The sequence below is a fragment of the Dreissena polymorpha genome, chromosome 10, assembly GCF_020536995.1.
Source record: "Dreissena polymorpha isolate Duluth1 chromosome 10, UMN_Dpol_1.0, whole genome shotgun sequence".
NCBI classification, from domain to species: domain Eukaryota; kingdom Metazoa; phylum Mollusca; class Bivalvia; order Myida; family Dreissenidae; genus Dreissena; species Dreissena polymorpha.
The window spans coordinates 12,229,650-12,254,987 of NC_068364.1; the positions used below are offsets into that span (position 1 = coordinate 12,229,650).

At 35.0% G+C, this 25,338-nt stretch overlaps 1 protein-coding gene across 3 annotated transcripts in view; it reads right to left on the reverse strand.

Annotated features, from left to right (window-relative positions):
* Positions 1-9,182: 9,182 nt before the first annotated feature.
* Positions 9,183-25,338, reverse strand: part of LOC127847174 (mitogen-activated protein kinase kinase kinase 13-like) — a 40,713-nt gene continuing 24,557 nt past the window's right edge. For 2 of the 3 annotated variants that reach the window (XM_052378889.1, XM_052378891.1), the window contains exons 7-15: positions 25,064-25,222; positions 24,596-24,704; positions 21,118-21,227; positions 18,045-18,161; positions 16,156-16,284; positions 14,846-15,716; positions 13,127-13,417; positions 9,678-12,618; positions 9,183-9,327 (exon numbers count right to left, since the gene is read on the reverse strand). In XM_052378889.1, coding sequence (XP_052234849.1) covers positions 12,499-12,618; positions 13,127-13,417; positions 14,846-15,716; positions 16,156-16,284; positions 18,045-18,161; positions 21,118-21,227; positions 24,596-24,704; positions 25,064-25,222 — 1,906 coding nt within the window. In that variant the 3' untranslated portion in view covers positions 9,183-9,327; positions 9,678-12,498. The remainder of the gene's footprint in view (positions 9,328-9,677; positions 12,619-13,126; positions 13,418-14,845; positions 15,717-16,155; positions 16,285-18,044; positions 18,162-21,117; positions 21,228-24,595; positions 24,705-25,063; positions 25,223-25,338) is intronic. The other variant, XM_052378890.1, reaches the window with a different exon arrangement.

Sequence of the window (25,338 nt, forward strand, 5' to 3'; positions counted from 1 at the left end):
TCGCGTAATACGCTAAATAGGCTGCACCTGACTCCGATCCTAATTAAAAGTCCAGGCCGAAACTAGTTCAGCCCGATAGGCAGTCGACGGCTGGTCAGCGTGCACTAGGTCGCTTCCGGGGGATAACTTTTGTTCGTCCGAAAGGGGTCCTTAAAGGGGCATGCCCACTCACAGGCAAAATGTCGCGTAATACGCTAAATAGGCTGCACCTGACTCCGATCCTAATTAAAAGTCCCGGTCGAATCTATTTCAGCCCGATATGCAGTCGACGACTGGTCAGCGTGCACTAGGTCGCTTACGGGGGATTACTCTTGTTCGTCCGAAAGGGACCCTTAAAGGGGCATGCCCACTCACAGGCAAAATGTCGCGTAATACACTAAATAGGCTGCACCTGACTCCGATCCTAATTAAAGTCCCGGTCGAAACTAGTTCAGCCAGATAGGCAGTCGACGGCTCGTCAGCGTGCACTAGGTCGCTTCCGGGGGATAACTCTTGTTCATCAGAAAGGAACCCTTAAAGGGGCATGCCCACTCACAGGCAAAATGTCGCGTAATACGCTAAATAGGCTGCACCTGACTCCGATCCTAATTAAAAGTCCAGGCCGAAACTAGTTCAGCCCGATAGGCAGTCGACGGTTGGTCAGCGTGCACTAGGTCGCTTCCGGGGGATAACTTTTGTTCGTCCGAAAGGGGTCCTTAAAGGGGCATGCCCACTCACAGGCAAAATGTCGCGTAATACGCTAAATAGGCTGCACCTGACTCCGATCCTAATTAAAAGTCCCGGTCGAATCTATTTCAGCCCGATATGCAGTCGACGACTGGTCAGCGTGCACTAGGTCGCTTCCGGCGGATTACTCTTGTTCGTCCGAAAGGGGCCCTTAAAGGGGCATGCCCGTTCACTGCGAAATGACGCATACGAGAAATAGCTAAATAGGCTGCATGCACGGGCCCAACCCTAATCAAAAGTCCCGGCCGAAACTAGTTCAGCCCGATAGGCCGTCGACGGCTGGTCAGCGTGCACTTCGTCGCTTCCAGGGGATAAATAGGCTAAATAGGATGTGAATGTCTACGTTTGTACTAAACTTGCTAAATAGGCTAAAAAGGCTGTAAAATAGGCCTAATAGGCTAAATAGGATGTATTTAATTTAATTTCTAAATAGGCTAAAACGGCTGAAGAGGCTGTTAAATAGGCTAAATAGGCTAAATAGGATGTATATTTCAACCTATGTACTAAATAGGGTAAATAGGCTAAATGGGCTAAATAGGCTAACTTCACACACGTAATTTGTAGGCGTTGTTATTTGTGCTCAAGGCACTTACCTATCGCCCTTGAATCAGAAGTACACAAGCTCCATACTTGTTCATGCATTGAATGTATAATTTCATCTGACAACAGCCGGATAATCGAACGACGACGTTTCAAGTGCAACATCAATTAAAGCGATTGATATGCAATAAGAACTAAATTATTTTATGAAGATTAATAAAGTTGTGCTTTATTGCTAACTTATATCCCTAAATAAACTCTCACTCATATCAGTACCTAACAAAAGCATAAACAGAAGTACATTGTACAATTTCTTTTCATTGTTATTGTTATTCTTTACTTACGAACCCAATGACAACATAAAACCATTCAATACTTATCTAGTCTCCATCCGTAATGGATCACATAAGCGCGGAAATAATGATACTTTTATATAAAAAGGAGCAACTATGGAGCCGTATACAAATGTTGCATTTTAAGGTTTCCTTTACCGGAATGTATACAAAGTAATTGAGTTTTTTCCTTATTTTTTTATATTCAATATAAGACATACAATGTATACATGTATATGATCATAAAACAAAGTGAAACCATGTAGCAGCAATAATTTTCAAACATGTTATACAAGATATGATTTACTTTTGGCCTTGTGGTATCCTTTTGATTAAAAAGAAGGTTAACGTTTTTCTTTGATTGTTTGTGACAGGTGTTTAAAAAAAAGAGAAAAACAACATAATAGTTATTAATAAGGATGAGTTGCATAAAGTGGGTAGAAAGCATACTGGACTTGTTTATGAAAGTTTAATGTGTTTCCATTTTTGTTCAAATATATGAAGTGTATCATTGTTTAGGGCTATTTCTTTTTCAATTTGAATCTTCAGTTTTAAATAATTTATAAAACAGTTCATTGTAGGTGTTTGTTTTCTGTATTTCATGCTGAATATAACATATTTCATTAATATTATTATGTAATTTACAGCGTTATTAACCTCTTGTATTTTAAGGTGTTTACCCATAAACTGATGTCTAAGAGAGGTATTTTAACATTTAATTGATGTTTCTCTACAAAGGTTGTCAATTGATTTCATAGAGATTGAATATGTTTACACTCACAGAAAAAGTGTTCTATTGTTTCAATATGTTCACTACACTTATCACATAGATTTGTGTTGGATAGGTTGCACTTAAAAAGATATTCATTTGTAGCTATGATTCTCTGGATGTATTTATATTGAAAATTTCTCCGCATGCTATCAGTAGTTGATTAATATGGCATGAACAATATTTGTTTTGCAATAAAATTCTTTTTCTCCAAGAAGGTTTTGCCATTTAGTTTGAGCTTTCGGCAGGGTTTTTAATTTTAAGTATGTTAAATATTGTGGTCGTTTTTTGCAATTATGTTTTCTACGAATGTTTTTTTTAGTACAGGGTGTGTTATTTCTATTGGTAACAGCTTTAATATGTATGAGTATACTTTGATCAATGTGTAGTACATCAGGAAATTACTTGTAGGTTTTCCGAATATGTAGCATAAGTTATCAAAAGAATAGAAGTCGTTTATTCTGTAGTCGTACATATTTTATGTTTCGTTCGAACCAATGTTTATAGAAAAAAATAGTTATGTCTTTATTGCTCCATATAATAATTTTACTGTTTATTTTGGTTTCTAAATTATGAGTATCTTTACACCATGCCGATAGAACATTCGATAGAAATATGTTTTTGGTTGAAAGTTCGTCTAAGATATTATTGTCGATATATCATTCAAACAGTAAGGACTCGCCATATGTTTTAAGAATGTTCTGGTAGAATAATTTCCATTTACTCGTATTGGTATTATCTAAATATTTTAACCCAACTGCATTTGATTGCATTCAGAAATGAATCTATATCCGGTAGTCTGATACCTCTATATTATACTGATTGAATTAATTGTGTTCGCTTAATCAGGTTTACCGTCCCATATGAAATTAAATATTTCTGATTTTATATGTTCAATAATATCATTTGGTGGGTTTGGGAGAACTGTTAGTGTATACATTAATTTAAGGAGTGCAAACGTTTACAACACGGTGTATTTTTTAGATTAGTGTACGTTTACGATGCTGCCATGATTTTAAATAATTTTTGTAATTTAGGCAATTTGTTGTTTAAATTTTTTTCATTTTTCATTGTTTGTAAAGGTTACACCTAAAGTTGTTTCTTCATCTGATGTCAAGTTGAATGTCATTTCTTTTTTAAGATGAATATTACTTTGTTTAAATTTACCTACTCGTAGCACAGTGAATTTACTTTTGTTTAGTTTAAGATCAGATGCCGTTCCCAAAAGGGTTAGCAATTCTATAAGATCATTGAATAAGTCACTACTGTCACTTAAAAAAATAAGTTGCATCGTCAGCAAATAGGGACTTTTTAATTTCTTCGTCAGATTCTAGCAATTTTCCCTTTATATGTTTATTTGATTGGATATAGTGTTATATATACTCGATGCATATAATAAATAGCGAGGATGAAAAAGGACATTATTGTCTTATCCCTTGTTCGATGTTAAAACTGTTTGAGAAAAAGCAATTGTTAAAAATTATACTGTTGATATCGGTATAAAATAGTTTAACCCATGTTATTAGACTTTCATCGAAATTCATATTCTCTCAGCAAGAGAACATAAACGAATGGTTTATTGAATCGAATGCCTTTTCGAAGTCTGAAAAGAAAATGAGGCCAGAATTGTTTGGTTGGTTGAAATAATGTATGCATTCTTGTATCAGACGTACGTTTTCACCAATGTAACGAACGTCCTTTAATGAAACCAGATTGAGATCTTGAAATGATTGATGGTATTTTTTTTTTAAATTCTGTTTGATATACTTTTAGTTGCAATTGTATAATCATTGTTCAGTTAACTAATAGGGTGCCAGTTTGATAAGGATTCTAAGTTTATTTCCAGGTTTTGGAATGGGTGATATTATACCTTGTTTTTGTAGCGTAGTTAAGTTTTCGTTGTTAAATAAATAGTTAAGTGAATTTATTAAATGTGTTTTACTATCATTCCAGAATATTTTATTAAATTCGATTGTGATGCCATCAGATCCTGGACTTTTGTTATTTTGCATTTCTTTTAGTGCTGGTCGGATCCGGTCCGGTATCAACTAAGTCAATTAAAATATAACTACATTAATTTTCATTTGTAAAACGCAAATTATATTCAACTCTTTGTGAAGTCAAGTTATATATAATGTTATTATTACTATTATTTTGATGTAATTAATTATGAATGAAATATTTTACAGCATATATCCATTAGGTAGTCAAAAGTTTTAATTTAAAAGCACATGCTAGAATTGCATATCAAAAATAGCCCTATTTAAACATAATTTACTTTGAACATCAATAAACGGTATATAAATAATTACTCGTCAAGCAAGATGTAGATTGTTGAAACCAACATAAATTTAACTTCAACTGCCGTTTCTACTTTGATATTGATCTTCAAATAAGTTAGTTTTAAAACGTCATCATTTCGGCTGACCCGATTAATTCCTCCGACTTGCCAGATAACCATTTTCCATTCACGTCACCAAGATATTATTCTTTATATATTCGATGTTCATGCTTTTGTTGAGTGACGTCAATGTATGTATTTATTAATATTTGGAACAGGGTCAATGCTTTAAATGAAAAATAAGATAATTGTACTGCGCTATATATATGTACAATTTTTAAATATAATCTACTTTGCAGCTAGCGACATGAACCGGTAACGTTCGCGGAAACTTTGTCTCTACAACTTATACTCCTACTATTGTTATTGCTACAAATACTTCTTTTGCTACTATTTTTCCTTCATATTCTTATGTTTTTTTCCTAATAATTTATTCCTTATTCGTCTCAAGAACTCTGATGATAAAGTTGAATTTTGTACAACGCAACAAATCTGGTCATTTAATAAATACAACATTAGCATGTCTCTTTCTCATTTATTTCACACAATATTTGCATAAGGAAAACTCCATATATCCAAATTTACATTCAACAAACATAATTCCTCCATAAGTTTGTAGAGAAAAATTATTAACATTTAAAACAACAGCACTTTTATGTTGGAAAAAACAACAACAACAAGTATCATCTTAAATGCTGGAGAATCAAACCCCATGCAGTCAAAAATAGCAGATCACAAACTTGTTCTCAAATATAATACTAACCAATCGGAATGCTTGAAACAAATGGGCTTTGGTTTTGATTGGTCGGATATTTACAGGACTTGATCAGAGATTTTCGTATTCTTGAAAAATGTCACTATTTGTATTTACAATCAACGTGTAAAATAATGCTACAAGCAAGAACATTTTTAATAAACAAGTTATGCGGCAATCACAATAACGAAACTATTCGAAAGTTTAAAAGCACACAAGGGGTTTATTTAGAAACAGAACTCTTAAGAATTTTTAGTTCTGGAAAAAAAACATAACTTTTGTAATGCAGATGTTAGACTTAGAGAGGTCGGGATGCTTTATCACTGCAAAAAAACAACAACAAGAGCCTAACCAAAATACAATTATCAAAACTTATGAAATTCATTCTATCAAAATAATAAAGAAAACTATCAAAATCTTGAATATCTTCACAGATCTAACATTTCAGCACTTTTATACGTAGTGCTTTTAATTTGATTACCAGGTATTAAGGTTACAATATAAACTGGTTTGTATATTCAGTTTTAGTTGGTAAAAGAAAAAAAAGGTTTATCTATTACAAATTCAAACACAACACTTAAAGTTGCAAATCTGAACAAAATGCTACGATCTTCTACATGGAGTTATAGTGGTAAAACAAAAACCATAGCAAATTTAAAATACCGTAATTACTCTAATTTTTCGGACACTTAAAACTAATTAAAAAAATGTATCCGAATTATTTAGATACGAAAAATATTAAAAAATTACAGGTGTCCGAAAATTAAGAGACAAAAAGTTCTTGTAAAACAAAACCCATATCGATTTCTTATACATAAGAAAACACCCTGTATTATTTATCTTGGTCCTGAATTTCCTTAGCATATACCTTATTAAGATTACAACACATATTCACATATTCCAATGATTCAAATGGTCTATTAAAACTTCTTCAAAACATAAAGAATAACACTTTTAGGTTAAAGGGACTTGTTCACACTTTGGTAAAATTGGACTATTTTCAAAATAATTGTAATACATTCAAACAAGAGCACCGCCTTGCGGGTGCAGACCGCTCATCTATTTTCTTTTTAAAGGTGAAGGGACTCTCATTTTCAATCACAAAGGAGGGAGGAGTGGAGTGAAGAGGGGTGTATAGTGTGGGGTTGTGGACATTTATTACATTATCTTCCAAAAAAGCGAAAAAAAAAAAAAAAAAAAAAAAATCGGGGGGGGGGGGGGTATAGTGTGAGGGTGTGGTGATAATTTGTGAGATGATCTTAAAAAAAAAAAAAAAAAAAAAAAAAAAAAATCAAAAAAAAATTTGGGGGGGGGGGGGGGGGGTGGGGGTGGGGGTGGGGGTATAGTGTGAGGGTGTGGTGGTCATTTGTGAGATGATCTTATAAAAAAAAAAAAAAAAAAAAAAAAAATTAGGGGGGGGGGGGGGAGGGGGGGGGAGGGGGGGGGGGGGGAGGGCACGGGGGATGGTTTGGGTGAAGTCTATTGTGGTATGTCAGGTAAGAGTAGTTTCATCAAAGTATCAATCAAATCTAATCATAAATAAAGAAGTTATGGCAATTTTAGCAAAATTTAATAATTTGACCTTGAGAGTCAAGGTCATTCAAAGGTCAAAGTAAAATTCAAGTTGCCAGGTACAGTAACCTCATGATAGCATGTAAGTATTTGAAGTTTGAAAGCAATAGCCTTGATACTTCGAGTGGATCGAAACACAAAATTTAACCATATATTAAAAGTTACTAAGTCAAAAAAGGGCCATAATTCCGTAACAATGACAACCAGAGTTATGCAACTTGTCCTTTTACTGTACCCTTATGATAGTTTGTGAGTGTTCCAAGTATGAAAGCAATATCTATGATACTTTAGGGGTAAAGTGACCAAAACATAAATCTTAACCAAATTTTCAATTTTCTAAGTATAAAGGGCCCATAATTCCGTCCAAATGCCAGTCAGAGTTACATAACTTTGCCTGCACCGTCCCCTTATGATAGTTCATAAATCTTGCAAGTATGAAAGCAATAGCTTTGATACTGTAGGAATAAAGTGGACCTAAACACAAAACTTAATCAAATTTTCAATTTTCTAAGTATAAAAAGGGCACATAATTCTGTCAAAATGCCAGTCAGAGTTACATTACTTTGCCTGCACAGTCCCCTTATGATAGTTAGTAAGTGTTGCAAGTATGAAAGCAATAGCTTTGATGCTTAAGGAATAAAATGGACCTAAACACAAAACTTAACCAAAATTGTCAATTTTCTAAGTATAAAAAGGGCACATAATTCTGTCAAAATGCATGCCAGAGTTATCTAACTTTGCCTGCCCAGTCCCCTCATGATAGTAAGTAAGTGTACCAAGTTTGAATGCAATAGCATTGATACTTACTGAGAAAAGTGGAACTAAACGCAAAACTTAACCAAAATTTGCAATTTTTTAAGTACAAAAAGGGCACATAATTCTGTCAAAATGCACGCCAGAGTTATCTAACTTTGCCTGCCTAGTCCCCTCATGATAGTAAGTAAGTGTACCAAGTTTGAATGCAATAGCATTGATACTTTCTGAGAAAAGTGGACCTAAACGCAAAACTTAACCGGACGCCGACGCCAACGCCAACGCCAACGCCAACGCCAACGCCAACGCCGACGCCAAGGTGATGACAATAGCTCATAATTTTTTTTCAAAAAATAGATGAGCTAAAAATGATGTACACATTATGTTTTAACAAGAAAAATAAGGAAACTAAGGAAAATGTTAAAAAATATATGTCCATGGACTGATTACAATCATCTTAATAAGTAATATAATAAAGCATTTGTAACATTTCCCCTTGATAATCTAGAAAATAGTTGAATATTAACATACCGTTTATGTTTTGCTATGAAAGCCAGCCTGCGGGGCACAGAGTTATTGCATTATCTTTTACTTCAAAAGGTGCCTGGTTCATAACCCTTAGAAGGCATATTTTTTTTATTTAATTTATAGTAAGGCTATTTAAAATATTAAAGATTTGCTAGTCAATAGATTAAATAAAATTTCTAAAAAAATACAAAAATCTGTAAACAAGTCCCTTTAATAGAAAAGAAATTTTTATTCAATGTCAAAGTCCATATAGCTTATAAAATACTTTGTATTTTGATTATACCCTTTCCCTATTAATCTACTAGCTTAAACCTTTAAAAACCTTGAAATGCAAAAACAAGAGAAACGTTTTCAAAAACAATGTGCCGGTTCTACTTTTTCTTTTGAGAATTTAGATTAAATAGTAATAACGTTGGTTAAAAATGCATCTGAACATTTTGAGAAAATAAAAACCTGATTCCATAACATATTAAACTGTAAAATAAATGTATTAGAAAAAGGTTTATGGAAAAAATGAAAATGATGATGCCAGCATCTTTTAAATGATTTAAAAAAATATGAAGAAATGACACAAAGTACAAGAAATTCATTGCTAGCCATGTACATATATCATGGGCAAAGAATTTTTCACATGCAATAATAAATCACCAAACCAAACCCTCTGATGAAAGTTAAAATTACAACAGTAATGAAAGGCCAAATGATGTGACAACAGATTTGAAAATATGAAAAAAAATATCGTATTGATAGTAAAAGGTCTTCAAACAAAAAATCATACCATACTGATCATAATGTTAGATATAATCCACACTGTTGGAATACAGGGCTTAATGCATACGCTTAAAGTATCATCCCAGATTACCCTCAGCTACCCGCCTAGATGTAATCCCAGATTATCCTCAGCTACCCGCCTAGATGTCATCCCAGATTACCCTCAGCTACCCGCCTAGATGTAATCCCAGATTACCCTCAGCTACCCGCCTAGATATCATTCCAGATTACCCTCAGCTACCTGCCTAGATATCATCCCAGATTACCCTCAGCTACCCGCCTAGATGTCATCCCAGATTACCCTCAGCTACCCGCCTAGATGTCATCCCAGATTACCCTCAGCTACCCGCCTAGATGTCATCCCAGATTACCCTCAGCTACCCGCCTAGATGTCATTCCAGATTACCCTCAGCTACCCGCCTAGATGTCATCCCAGATTACCCTCAGCTACCCGCCTAGATGTCATCCCAGATTACCCTCAGCTACCCGCCTAGATGTCATCCCAGATTATCCTCAGCTACCCGCCTAGATGTCATCCCAGATTATCCTCAGCTACCCGCCTAGATGTCATTCCAGATTATCCTCAGCTACCCGCCTAGATGTCATCCCAGATTACCCTCAGCTACCCGCCTAGATGTCATCCCAGATTACCCTCAGCTACCCGCCTAGATGTCATCCCAGATTACCCTCAGCTACCTGCCTAGATTTGATTTTCGTTTACCGGTAGAACTATCTAAAAAAGAAATTCCATACAAGCCAGAAAATGTCCCTGATTAACATATTTGGAACACATAGACTTATCTGGGAGGACAATTTAGGCTAATGCATTAAGCCCCGTTTTCCCACAGCCAAGCTCATATGTTAGCTCAAATGTTCCTTATAATAAAGAAGTAAGTATATTGAAAGTTTGTTTAAGCAAGACTCTATTCAACATTTCAATTACTCTATACAGAATAAAACCATTGTTCTGGCAATATTGTTATTCCCCTCCAAAGGGGGAGGGATATAGAATTGGCGTTGTCCGTCATTCCATCCGTCTGTCGGTCATTCTCTCTGTAGGTCTGTCACAAAATTGTGAAATTGGCTGGGGATATTAATTCAACGAATTTGTTTGTTTTACCTCGTTTTTACATGAGATAAAGTACAAGTTTAGCACAGAGCTCTTTCAATAATAACTGGTACAATTACTTATGGAAAGTTTTTTTCATCAAAAGCACATTAAAATCTGTAAAATCCAGCATACCTTATGCTCTTACACTTTACACTATGTAAACAAATGGAACATAAAAAGAACAACTGCTTAATGAAATAACACAATATTCATGCAAAAAGAAAAATTATTGTTGTGTACCATTACAATCTGTGAAGGTACATCAATGTATTCTTTAAATACGTACATGTATCTAAGTGGTAAAGGGTTAAATACGTAACTTAGTGGTAAAGGGTAAAATACGTAACTTAGTGGTAAAGGGTTAAATACGTATCTACGTGGTAAAGGATTAACACATGTATGCTATTTCAAGATAACAGACATAATGAATTTAATAAAATGCTTGTTATTTATTGCATTAAAACAAAGTTTAATGATACAGATTGAATCAAACAAACCAACTATAGTCTATGTATATTTTTTATATTCAATCATTAATCTATTGTTTTTTGCTATTATAATTTAAAATAACATATTACTGTAAAGATCATCATATAATATATATAAGTTTGTAACATGATACATATCTAACAACATTAATTAACAATTTGTTTTCAACATATATTATATCTCACTGGAAATAATTTTTACACAACCATAAAGTTTCGGGCCCTATTACGTATAAATAGCATTTACCATTTCAATTGGAAATAAAATCATCCAAATGCAATAAATAACACTAAATCATGTTTGCCAATAGATGTTTTTGTGCAATTGTTCAGCATTCAAAAAAGCTATCAAACAAAAACAAAAAATTTAAATTATTAACTAATTTTATTTCAAACAAAATTGTCTATAATAGAAGACAAAAAACAAGACCGCAATGCTAAGCCCAAATTCGCATTATTTCTGTACAAAAATGGTCCACTTTGTACAATAATTCAATATGAATTAAATTAACCGAGACAAATTATTGTAACTTTAAATACATATCAGTCAAACAATCCTTCAAAACAATGAATACCAGTATTTTCTTTTCCAATACATAGCGCTAGAAAATTCTTCCAATTGATATAATAATTTACATTTTATGTCAATTCCATAAATTAATCAACCTAAACACATACTTGAAGTTTGAATCGAAGTTTGTAGAAAACACCGTATACATGAACTTAAACATGCATTTTCTAAGAACAATATGGGTTATAAATATAATACCATTAAACCTTACCCTGAATTTGAAGTATAAAGGAGCATTATTTTTGCTTAATAGGTAGTGCATTTTGCTGTCATATATCAACTGGTGAGTAGTATAGTATGAAGCTTGAGCTATGCGATGAATAGATAAGATCAAATAGCTCAAACTAATAGAAGTATTTTTTTATAATCAGCTGAAATCTTGTCATTAGTATTTCACTCTTAATATGTATACACAAGCATAAAAATTATTGTAAATTTGTATAATGCACACATAACACAATGGACTAATTTCCACAATTTCCATTAATACAGATTTCCAGTAAAGATATTAACAAAATACTGCCATATTTCTCCCTTTAATTTTTTCATTTCAAAATGCGACAATATCCTTCTTTAAAGCTGACAAAGTCAACAAAAAAAAACATACCAAATAAATAACAACCTGCCTTCAAAGTCATATTCCAACTTTATATTTTTTACATGACCATGTCTAAAAACACCAAATTGAGTTTCAAAACATTTAAGTGATGTTTTTTTTTTACTTCTTAAAACATTAAAAAACATAACAATATTATATTATACATAACATATAATCATTTCATCGACTATAAAGTAATCAACAGTACTAGTATCAGTTCTGAGACAAATACTCTCATTAATGAAAACAATTATACCCAAATTATGGACAACATAAACAAATTAAAGGATTCTGGACCGCTTGAAGTTGTCATGGAATGGTTGCCAGGAATATCGCTGCCACGGTGACCCTATTTGACATTAGACCCTTGACTAGGCGACCTCCGCTAAGATATCCAAATGTCAACTGAGTCAATCTATTTGACCTTTGAGAAGGTCACATATTGTCAAGGTCAAGGACAAGGTGAGCCTTTTTTACCTTTGTCATGTTCACCTTCAGTTACACTTGTTAAGGTGCCCCATGTAACCCTTGAAAACGTGACACTATTGAACATTGAAAAGGTAAATCCCTTTGACCTTTGTCAAGGTAAAATGGGTTACAATTGTTAAAGTGAACCACTTGACAATTCTGTTGTCTATAAAAAATCATTTTTTATTTGACGAGGTGACGAGCCTGTTGTCTATAGAACGTTTCCTGTGGATCGCAGTGTGTACCGTCACATCAGAACATTGGTCAGAGTCAGAACTCGTGTAACCATGGTGGACCTGCAAATAGACAAAGTTTGAAACTGCAAATAGACAAAGTTTGAAACTGCAAATTGACAAAGTTTGAAACTGATAATAGACAAAGTTTGAAACTCAAAATAGACAAGGTGTGAAACTGCAAATAGACAAAGTTTGAAACTACAAATAGACAAAGTTTGAAACTTCAAATAGATGAAGTTTAATTTCTTGTTAAACAGGAAGGCTAGCCAGCAACAATGCTTTTGTATTAAAAAAAATATTTAAAGGAAGTCTCTTCTAAAGGAAAATCAAGTTCCCGGCTAAAAGCAACGTGAAAAAGGCTATATGCAACCAGCATATTACTGGCAGGCTGTTGAGGTTTTATGCTGTATGCTGTTCATCAGTATCTAAGGGTTGGGATTGAAGATTTTACAAACTTGGATCTAGTAATGAAAGAAAGGTCTTAAAATAAATTTGACTTTTTAAGGGACTACAAATGCCTCACAATGCATAATATTATCTAAATGGTAAAGCCATAACAAAACCTCACCTCAAAAGACCTCTGTGGGGAGGCACGCTGTTTCAATCTCTGAAATTTCGACTCAGAGTCGCTGTTCAGGCCATCTTGATGGCAATTTGCCAACGCCATTTCAAGATTTTCCGAGCTATTCGTCGACATGAGACCCTCAGGTGCGTTCGATGCCTCGCTGGTATTTTCCTCCTCAGAAATATTCCCCTCGGAGCTGGCGGAGTAGAACGATTGGCGGCTTCTCGGCAGACTACGCCGACACCCCTCGTCGGAACTCACCTCGCCTTCCTCAGACCAGGAGTCGTCCGAATGCTGCAAAATATATTGCTATGTAAATGACAGTTCTTTGGCAAAATATTGATATGGCAATGACAGTTCTTTAGCAAAATATTGCTATGGCAATGACAGTTCTTTGGCAAAATATTGCTATGGCAATGACAGTTCTTTGGCAAAATATTGCTATGTCAATGACAGTTCTTTGGCAAAATATTGCTATGTCAATGACAGTTCTTTGGCAAAATATTGCTATGTCAATGACAGTTCTTTGGCAAAATATTGCTATGTCAATGACAGTTCATTGGCAAAATATTGCTATATCAATGACAGTTCTTTGGCAAAATATTGCTATGGCAATGACAGTTCTTTGGCAAAATATTGCTATGGTTATGACAGTTCTTTGTCAAAATATTGCTAGGGCAATAACAGTTCTTTGTCAAAATATTGCTAGGGCAATGACAGTTCTTTGCCAAAATATTGCTTTGTCAATGACAGTTCTTAACCCTTTACCACTAAGATATGTATTTTTACCCATTTGTTGTCCCCTTAGAAAGTTAAAAATAATTAAAGGCCTTTCTTACGATACCCAAGTTTTAAAGGTTTCAGTTACAACCCTTCGATACTGATAAGCAGCAAACAGCATAAAACCTGAACAGTCTGCAGGTTTCTGTTTGCAATAGCCAGTTTCACTAAGCAACTAAGTGGGGAAGGGTTACCGTTATCATGTTTGTGCCTGCAGATGTGTTTTTAGTTGAAACATATTTACTTTATCTCAAATGCACAGAAAGCCCAAGGCTTATTTGAAACGCTCTCAAGTCCGTTTCCTGGGACTGGAACCAGTACTTCTTTGTGTCTATGGGGGAAATCTATAAAATACTCCAACAGTTGGGATATGTCATGTGACTCCTAATTGAAAGGCAGACACCATATCCACTACACAACTGCCATGGTTTTTTGCGTCTTTATGCAGGAGCCATCTGAAAAACCTAATTGCAAAAAGAGAAATAGCCCATAATGAGCAATTTCTGCTTTTGTCACTAGTTTTTTTAAGGGCTTATAATTTATAAAACAGCAGAACTGTATAGATAACTGCAATTACATTAAACTTATTTAAAGTCATCTGCTGCAAATTGCAACAAGAATGAATGAGTTAACTACTGGTGTTTTTTTACTTCGGGTAAATAGTCAATTAGCTTTTAATATTTACCATGTCCTTCAGACCGTTTTAATGACATAACATAAAATTGTTCTGTTTCAAAGTATCCTTCTACTTTGTTTAGAAATTGATTCTGTAAAATGTTTATCTCTGTTATTTTCTGTCTGATTTGGTGACAGGTTTAATAAAATAAAACTTCTGGTAAGAAGGAGACTTTCATGGGGCAAAATCTTCGCTTAAAATAAGCCATTAATACAAATCAAAGCTGGTTTCATTACAATACTAGCAAAATTCTGTTTGCCACTCACCTTGGAACGTCTAAACTGAACCGAGTTTCGAGGCTGCCCAACAAAATTATCCTCCTCCAGGGAATCGAGCCTCAAGGGCGATGGAGGGGAAGAGGGAGAGTACTCAACATCGGATATATTTCTTTTCACATGATAATCCACAACAGAATTATCTCCCTTGGACACTTCTATAATTGGAACATCATTATCACTGAGAGTCACACATGACGATTTCAGATTATCGTTCGAGTCCATTTCACTTATGGCCAGTTTATCAGTCATGTTGGAAGTAGAATTGGTAAGAAGTTTTGATTGGTCATCGTTTTTATTCTTATAGTTCTGAAATTCAACAATGTTCACGACGCGACTAGAAGGGCTTGGGGTGGTGTCGTAATGCAATGACTCACACGAGACGCTTCCAACATCACCTACACTTTCTCTCGACGGCGTCGTTTCCTTACTAGAACAAACCATGTCCGAACACTGGCCCTGGCCCTCACACCCAAAACAAACGTCATTCAAATTCCTATCACAGCTACTATCGACAACACTACAATCGAACTCGCCAAAATGTCTATGCCCCTGTTCTGTGGGACTTCCCAGCTCTCTCAATGCCGTTGCTGGCCCAAGGAAGTTAAAAGTGGATGAGGAGACCTTTGAACGATCAACGTGACGCAACTGGACTGCGTTCAACTGAAGTTCGTCATGAAGAGCATCCTTTGTGGGACTCTTTGCAGGACTTGTGACGGAGGTAGAAATGGCGCCCTTGCTGCTGCTACGGCGATGGGTTTTCTTGCGAAAGCGCATCTTGCTCGGCGAGGGGTGAATGTGAGTCGGGCTAGGGGTGGGCGGGAGCTCGGACTTTGCTAAAGTTTCGGTACGCTTTTCTGGGCTGTAATGAGCGAAATTAAATCTTGAGCGTGACAGTTTGATGTTTTGCTACCTTTAAAGTGTACTGTAAGACCTGTATTTTAATCTAAAAATTGGTTATCACATACACCAACCCTTTGGGCAAGGTTTTTTATATTTAATATAAATAAAATGGACTTGATTTGAGTCGCTTAACAGGAAACATTTAAATACAATTTTATTGCATCGATCATTTTAACCATATAAAACTTTAAATTTACAAAGAACCTGTAAATGGGTACTTCTGTATATCCTTGCTATCAGAAACATTCTGGTCAAAATAATCATTTTTTTTACTTCAAAATTTAGTTATAACTTAAAACTGCCATAATAAGATACAAGTGAGTCATAATTTAAACTTGTAACATCTACTACAAGGCTGGGACCTGCCTTACAGTGAGCCATGACTGTTTCAAACCTACCTTGTGGGTTCAGAGCCAGACTTGTAGGGTCTTTTCTTGGTCAGTCTGTCGAGGCGTACTTCCTGCCGTATGACAGGACGGAGGATGCTCTTTCTCTTCTTGGTGTACATTGCTAGCTGCTGCTCTCGCCTGCAAGCAGATTTGGATTTCCTGGGGTCGTATTCCAGAAACATCTTAAGTCATTTTTTAAAATATTTTCACTTAAGTTCAAAATTATAATATTTTGTATTTCTTTACTAAATAAAGACATGCATGTTTTTTTTGTATTCTTCAAATAACATTGACGTAATGATGTTATTTTGATGTAATTTTTAATGCCTAGCTATTGCAGTATGAAATGAAACACTTAAGAAAAATTCCCAAAATAAAGGATAAAAAACAAATTTAACTTATTTCACACATTGTAAAGACCTAGATGCCTTTCGACACAGGCATTATGTGTGAAATGTTCTCTATATATGGCGGTTATTTGCGCCTTGTTCTGCAAAAACTGGGCTTAAAAATGCATTTCGCAAAGGCTATTAAATCAGGGAGAACACTTTAAGCTTTATAGTATTTTTTGTCTAAAAGAAGTCCTGCTTAGCGCTAAAAAAGTGTACCTGGAAAAAGTGTTGTCCCATTTTAATCTGTGTGAATTGCACAGGCTAATCCAGGACGAATCTTTGCACATATGCATTTAGCCCAGTTTTCCCAGAATCAGAGTCATTTGATTATTATTTTGTAAAATGCTAATTATGTTAATGAAAAATTCAAATCCTAGACAATCCTATTTGTCTGTGTCTACACCTAGCAAGATTAAAGTCTTTTTATACAAGACTAACAAAGTGTTTTCTATTTCCACAACAATTTATGTGTGGTCTGCACATGATAATCTGGCACCACACTTTCCCCATTAATGGACAATTTTGTTTTAAAGACATCTCTTCTAAACAACAATCCAGTTTAGGTTGAAAGTGTCCTCCTTGAAAAGCCTGTGCAGACGGCACAGGCTTATCTGTAATCACACTTTAGGCACATGCAATTAACCACACTTTCAGGGCTCAACATTAACCTAAAAACCAACTTGCCCTGCCTGGCAAGTACTTAGAAAATCTACTTGCCCTGAACGCAAAGCCACTTGCCCAAACATGAAATATCACATTAACTGTAAACCTCATATATTTTTTAATAAAGATCAAAATGATACACCATAAAACCTTTTTTTATTTTTGCACATTTAACAAAATGATTACATCCATTAAAGTCTAATTAAAGTCTAAATGTAAATTTGTGCCAATGTTTGATTATTAATGACATAATTAGTCTCAAATAAACTAAATAGTAGACATTTCTCGTCTGCTAACAATACTGTAAACAACACGTGAACCGTAACAAAAATGTCAATTGACATAAAGCAAAAGATTGTTGAAAATGTATGTCGAATAATATGACATATATATATACCGAAGCTATTTGTTGTTGTTTTTAATATAGTTAAATAATTTTAGTAGTTTTCTACGTGACTGAAAACACCAACGATGTTATTTGTAACTGAATAGTAATGAAAAAGATAAACATAATAGCATTTGAAAGCCGATGTTTGGAATCCCAAGCCATTTACGGCGTTTCTAAAAATAAGTTTGGAAATGCATGCGCAGCATGCTTAGTTAGTTTGGACTTCCCCAAACAACAATCGCCGAGGTAAATTCGTGCATTAGGCTAATCGTTCGTGATAATTTGTACCATTTAACCACAGAAACACACATTTTTCTTTGTTCTTTTTTACACTTGCCCGTGCGGACAACTAGATTATAAAATAACTTGCCCGAACCAAACTTTTACTTGCCAGGGGCAATCGGACAACCGTTAATGTTGAGCTCTGCAATTTTCCCATACAATTAAGGACATACTTGATAAGTTCTCGTTCCCGTTTTTCCAGCTGCAGCATACACGCCGTCAGTTCCATGTAGAGGTTGTTTGCCCGCTCCAACTTACGCTCGTAGTGTTCACGAACATCCTGGGCGTGTCTGTAAAAATAACAACAACAAATGGATTGAATGGTTTACCTGTTCCCTTTTATTCAGGTTGCATTTTAACCAAGTTACAATTTAAATTAATGTTCGTGACTTTCCTAAGCATGACTGCAAATAAAGATAATGAATTCAACAGTATGTCTGTTTGCTTCAAACTTGGTTGCATTTTAACAAGATTACAGTTTTTATGTTCACAAACATCCTGTGCCATTGAAATGTTTGTGAACAGCCTGTGTGTGTCTGGGAAACAAGAAAATGTGTTAAGCCTTTGCATGCTGGGTAATTTGTCTTCTGCTAAAATGTCGTCTGCTGAATTTATAAAATTAGCATTTTCTTTGATCTTTTTCAAAGAATACTATCAGAATAGCAAACAGTTTGGATCCAGATGAGACGCCACGTTCTGTGGCGTCTCATCTGGATCCAAACTGTTTGCAAAGGCCTTTAAAATTCAGCTCCAGCGCTTTAAGGGTTAAATTGATGAGCAATTGTTTGATGAAATGGTTCCTTTAAAATTTGCGATATTCTAAATAGTTTACGCTCGAAACGTTCACTAACATAAAGGAAAGAAATAACCAATATAACTAAGTTGTTTTTGGTATAATATCAGTTGTTGTGTGATCATTGAAATTTACAAGTTCACAACGCAGGATTGATAAGGACGTAATTTTAAATCATTTTTATCCTCATTCAGTGAATCAAAATTGATATTCAACAGAAAGCAACATTAATGTTCATTTTAGGAAAAATCAATACTTTTCCATCATTTCTTACTTACATTAAATAAGCTTCTTTGGAAAATTTCATGGGAATCATGAAATAAAAGAAATCGTGCCATGTCATACAATTTGAGTCTAACTTGTTTATGGTCTCTCAAATTAATTGTATTGTATTATATAACGAACCAGAGTGAAAAAGTGAAAACAACAATTTTTCCTTATTAAAGACATCCAAATACATGCGCACATAACACCACAAAAAGAGCAGATTCTTTTCTGTGTGGCTGTGGCGTTTTAAAAACCTTTCTTCAGAAAACATGAAATACAGAAAAAGAATCAGGAAAAGAATCTAAGTTAAATTAACTCGTACATTTTACTACACAAACTTTGACAAAAAAATATTCAACCCAGTAAAGCAGATAAATTCCACACTGAAAGACTTATTACCCCCTATTGTCTAACCTTGTTATCACTGATTGCATAGCACGGTAGTAAATATGTCTCTTAATTACCCATTAAAAAACAATTTTCTTAGCAATTACAAAACACATATAACAGTCTGCATTATTTTGTGGAGCATTACAAGGATTGAGAGCAGAATTGGCACACAGCGTTTCTGTGAGTAATAAATCTTAGAAATGCATTAACTCAGGATTATGCTTTACTCATATATTTGTCTCAAAAGAGACTAAAGTCAATTATTTTCTTGCAACAGACGAAAGATTAATGCATGTCTTGCTTTAAAATTTTTATTCACAAAAACAAGCATGTTTAGCATACTTGCTGTATTCTTAAAATGACAAAATGTTGAGCTTGAATCATGGTGTAATTTACATAAATAAAACTGAAAGATCTTTCAATTGCAACAAAATTAAAGCTTTAGTCTTTACTGGAATTTTTTGCTTAAAGGAAGTGCCTTCTAAAGGAATATCCAGTTTAGGAGAAAGGTGTCATCTCTGAGTAGCCTGTGCAGACTGCACAGGCTAATCTCGGGCAACACTTTACACACATGCATTATCTCATTTCCCCAGATTAAGACTTATATCTAAAGCAAAAAGTGAGTTCAGGCCTTATGTATTCTGTGAACATGGAGGCAAAAATTGAAATGATTTTTAAGATATACCTTAGTTCTTGGAGCCTATCTATTTATTGAATGCAGCCAGAAGTTTAAACTATCTAAAGATATACCTTAGTTCTTGGAGCCAATCTATTCATTGAATGCAGCCGTAAGTTGAAACTATCTTAAGATATACCTTAGTTCTTGGAGCCAATCTATTCTGTGACATGGAGCCAGAATTTGAAACTATCTTAAGATATACACTTCAACACCGTTATTTCTAAGTCGTCGGGATTAACGATAATTCAAAATAAACATTTGACAGAAGACTTCTTTGATTTTGTAAAAATAAAACGTTGGGGAATTCGCATGGTTCGGTTACACACTTACCAAAAAAAGTAAACTAGTCAGATAGCAATAGATATCTACTTATAACAAACGGTGGAATTAAACAATTATTTTTCTTGTTTTTATTTTTCTCTAATTACAGAACATATCAAATATAATGAATAGCACAAATTATCATATATACATACATATGAATACATTTTAGGAAATGAATTAACATTTGTTTGAAATAATATGCGATGTCTCTCTGAACACCGGCGTTCGCGCAGGCGACAAAGGTGTAATCATCGGCTTTTGACGCGCCGCGACAAAGGTGTGAAATTAGGCTCAGTATTTTGCAGTTTTGACTTCGGATTAAAGATTGGTAATTAGGTGCAAATTATAGTGTTGGGACCGACAGAATCACTTCAAATTAACGATTTCTTCGGTTTAACGAAGTTTGGATTAACACTGAAATTTTACATTAAACAAGGAAGAACCAAACACGGGACCCGAAAAATACTTCGAAATAACGGTGACTTCGAATTATTGGTGTTCGAAATAACTGTGTTGAAGTGTACCTTAGTTCTTGGAGCCAATCTATTCTGTGAATGGAGCCAGAATGTGAAATGATCTTTAGACATACCTGAGTTCTTGGAGGCCAATCTATTCTGTGAATGGAGCCAGAATGTGAAATGATCTTAACTTTAGACATACCTGAGTTCTTGGAGGCCAATCTATTCTGTGAATGGAGCCAGAACGGGAAATGATCTTAAGACATACCTGAGTTATTGGAGCCAATCTATTCTGTGAACATGGAGCAAGAAGGTGAAATAATCTTAAGATGTACCTGAGTTCTTGTAGCCTGCGTTTCACCAGCTCCTCCTCATTCTGTGCCAGGTGTGAGCCCTCACTGTGGATCTTCTCCAGCGCCTCACTGATCTCCAGACGCCACTTGATCTGAAAACACATTGGACAAGATAATATTTGGAACAAGATAACATTGGGACAAGATAACATTGGAGAAGGAAACATTGGTCAAGAACACATTGGGCAAGAACACAGTGGAGAAGAACACATTGGACAAGAACACATGGGACAAGAACACATAAGAGAAGGAAACATTGGGCAAGAGTGCATTGGACAAGAACATATTGGACAAGAATACATTGGAACAGAACACACTGGAAAAGGAAACATTGGGCAAGAACACATTGGAGAAGGAAACATGGGACAAGAAAACATGGGACAACAGAAGATGGGGCAAGAAAAAAATTGGCAAGGAAACATTTATCAAGAAAACATTGGACAAGAAAACATTGCTTAGGAATGTGGTGCATTGGTCGATAATGGCATACATCAGTAAAGAATTGTGTACATTCTCAAGAATAGCGTACATTATTCAAGAATGTTATTCATAAGATCACCAGATGTCACTACATTATAAAACATAGGTAAAGATTGTTGCAGATAAAAATCAGTTCAAAATACTGTGCACATTTGTCAACAAATGTTAAATTTATCTCCTCATGCTACTTGCTCTCAAAACATTCGCCAAGAAAGCTGAACATAAGTCAATAATGACGTACTTTTGTAAAATACAAGGTGAACATTTGTCCCACTGCTGTACTTTGGTAAAGAATGTGGTACATTGGTCAATAATGCTGTACTTTGGTAAAGGATGTTTGGTATTGGTCAAGAATGTCGTACCTTGGTCAAGAATGTTGTACATTGATATCAGAATGTTTTACATTAGAGAAGAAGGCTGTACATTGGTAAAGAATGTTGTCCATTGGAAAAAAATGTTGTACAGTCAATCTTGTATTAAGAGACCACTCAAGGGAGTAATCAAAAGTGGTCTCTTAATAAAATGGTCTTTAAATAAAAAAGGCCATTCTGGAAGAATGCTTACCCTCAATTTTAATCTATATGAAGGATAATCTCTTTTGTCCACAATGATTTTAACTTTTATAATAAAATGAATGTAAACACAATACATAAGCAATATTTTACTTATAATGTGTTTTATTTTTTCACTTATTATAAATTATCATTTATTATAAATGAATTGTGTGTACATATTTATTTGCAAAAACAACATAGACAAGGAAATATTTTTCCTGAGAACAAAGAATTTGGCTAAAATTGTGCGGAGAAACGAAGCTGACCAGCCAGTGGAAGCCTTGAAATGTCTCAATTCCTAAGTCGGACGCAAATCTAAGGGCCTGAGCACAAATGAGAGGGCCTGACACAGGCATTCTCCTCGTTGTTGCATCCTTAAACCACGTTAACACAAGATCATTAATGTCCTCGTTCCTCGTGCACCTGGCGCGTTTTTTTTCACCTGACACATTATTTTCCACGGCTTCAAGCAGCTCGGCTTTACGCTTAAGAATGTTCTAAATTTGAGATTTACCCACTCCAAACTCATCTGCGATTTTACGTGCACTTTTACTCTTTGACAATTCCAAAACCCGAATTTTCTCGTTCAACGTTAACACTTTTCGTTTTGACATTTTAATTTCTGCATGTACGCTTAAGGAAATCTGACTCGATTATGATACATAATGAGCTGAAAAAATTAAAACACGTCAATTGAAAACAAACAAACAGACCTGATTGGAAAATTTATTAAGTAAATAACAATGTGATTGGCTAACAAATATCTACTAATTAGCATAATTAAAAATTGGTAATGTACGGATTTCGACAGATGTTGCCAATTAATAGTTTATTTTCCGCACTTCTCAGGAAATGTTTGTCGCGTACAGTGCATTGTTTCTGCACCTGTTATCAATACGCGAGAAAAATCGGCGTTGTCTCTTAACGATCCACATAGTAAACTATTTAAGCTGTAGACTGTGAGTAATACGTTCCTCTATTATTCAACTCAATAAATTGATACGCAGTCTACAACAATACCGGTCAGAACCGGTCAACAAGACAAAGCATAATCATAATGGTTGGTGTGAAAACAAAACAGAGGTGTAACAGTACATCTTATCGGCTTAGATAAACAATTAACTGGATTTGTCCCGGAAAGATCAATAGATTAACCACTTTTACCTCCTAGTGGTCGCTTAATTCAAGATTCGGAGATCAAAATTCACAAAAATCAGCGGTCGCTGGTCGCGTAAGACAAAAGTCGCTTAATACAATATCATTATATAGCGAAAAAGTTCCGTGGGATTTCAAAATGATCGCATAAGACAAAGGTCGCTTAATACAAGTGGTCGCATCCACAAGATTGACTGTACATTCTTGAAGTATGTTGTACATTGGTTAAGAATGTTGTGCATTGGTGAATAATATTGAACACAAGATAAATATGTTGAACATTGGTCAAGTGTGAAGAATACTGAATAACTGTTGTATTGTAGTCTTGAAAGCACAATGGTCAACAATAATGTACAAAAGCCAAGACTGTTTACATGGTAATCAACTATGCACATTAGTCAATAATACTATAAACAAGCAAATTCGTTGAATTGATATCCCCCGCCAATATGCTTCTGGACACAAAAGTGTTATATTTGACACTCAAAAAGAGCATTTTTTCAAGATACAAAGGGCCATAACTCCGTTATTAACAGATGGTGTGCATCATCATCTTATCCATATATATACTCATACCAAGTTTCAATGAAATCCCCCAAAGCACTTACAAGATATGGCTCTGGACAAACGGACGGACATATGGACGGAAGGACGAACGGAAGGACAACGCCAAAACGCCGATGGCGGGGGATAATTAGTTGAGTTAGGTAGTAAATAATGGGCAAGAAAGTTTCATACTGGTAAATACTGCAGATTGGTAAACAATTCTGCACATCAAAAATATCCAGTATTGGCAGAGAATGTTGAACAATGGTCAAGAATATTACAAATTGGTTCAGAAGAATGAACATTGATCAAGACTGTTGTACATTGGTCAAGCATGCTCTGGAATGAATGCATACAAAAGGGCCTTGGCAAATACATTCTCCACCAGATCAGAGATCATTCAACTGAATTCTTGCATTCAAAATGTTATAACTTACTATTGACTTATGCTGTGAAAGCAAATATGTACCTCATTCAGGGATAGCCGGGCTTAATGCAAGTGCTTAAATTGTTGTCCCAGATTAGCCTGTGCATGCAGCATAGGCTCATCTCACTTTCACCTATACTGGATTTTTGTTTAGAACAGACCTCTTTTAAACAAAAATTTCATAAATGTGGAAAGTATTGTCCCTGATTAGCCTGTGCAGACTGCACAGGCTAATCTGGGACAATGCTTTACACACATGCATTAAGACCAGTTTTCCAAGAACAAATCAAATTCGTACCTGTGACTTGATGAAGTCGTCTTGGTCAAAGTTGAGCAATTCAGGGGAGGCTATCTCAAGATGCATGAGGATCTGCCGGAATGAAGGGCGATTACGGGACTTGGCACTCCTGTAAAAACATGTATGCAATGCATTTATGAAGCTTCATGCAATGTTTCTTAGACAGTTTAAATCTGTTTTTTCATGGTAATGATATCATTTATAGACGGAGCCCAAGGTTCAGTATGTAGCATGTGTCTATATTTGAAAGATACTGAACACTAATTATGATACAAAACACTTTAATTATAATTGTGCGCCAATGTTAAGACAAAACCCCAAAATGTTCAGAGTTTTAAATTCAATCAGTGGCTGTTCTTTTCACTTCGCTGCTTTGCACTATGGCTGTTCCATTTACTGAGTAGCCCACATACTCTTTCTCACAACCAATGTCACCACTGTAACTTTTCCTTTTTACCCCCTTCTTACCAGCACTGTCGCATAAGGAGTTTAAAGCCCTCTGGAATGGTTGTAGGTATGGGCAAGTGGAGGCTGTTCCTTCCTACTCCCCAAATAATGGCAGAGGAATCCACATCCTTGTAGGGGATCTCCCCTGTCAGTAACTCCCACAGGACGATCCCAAATGACCTAAAAATAGCAACCAGAATCATAAGTGTGTGATACGTATTTTTCGTATCCGGGAACTGTGGGGGTAATATAAAACATGCAACCATTTTTATAAGTCAAGAGTTTATTTTGTTTGT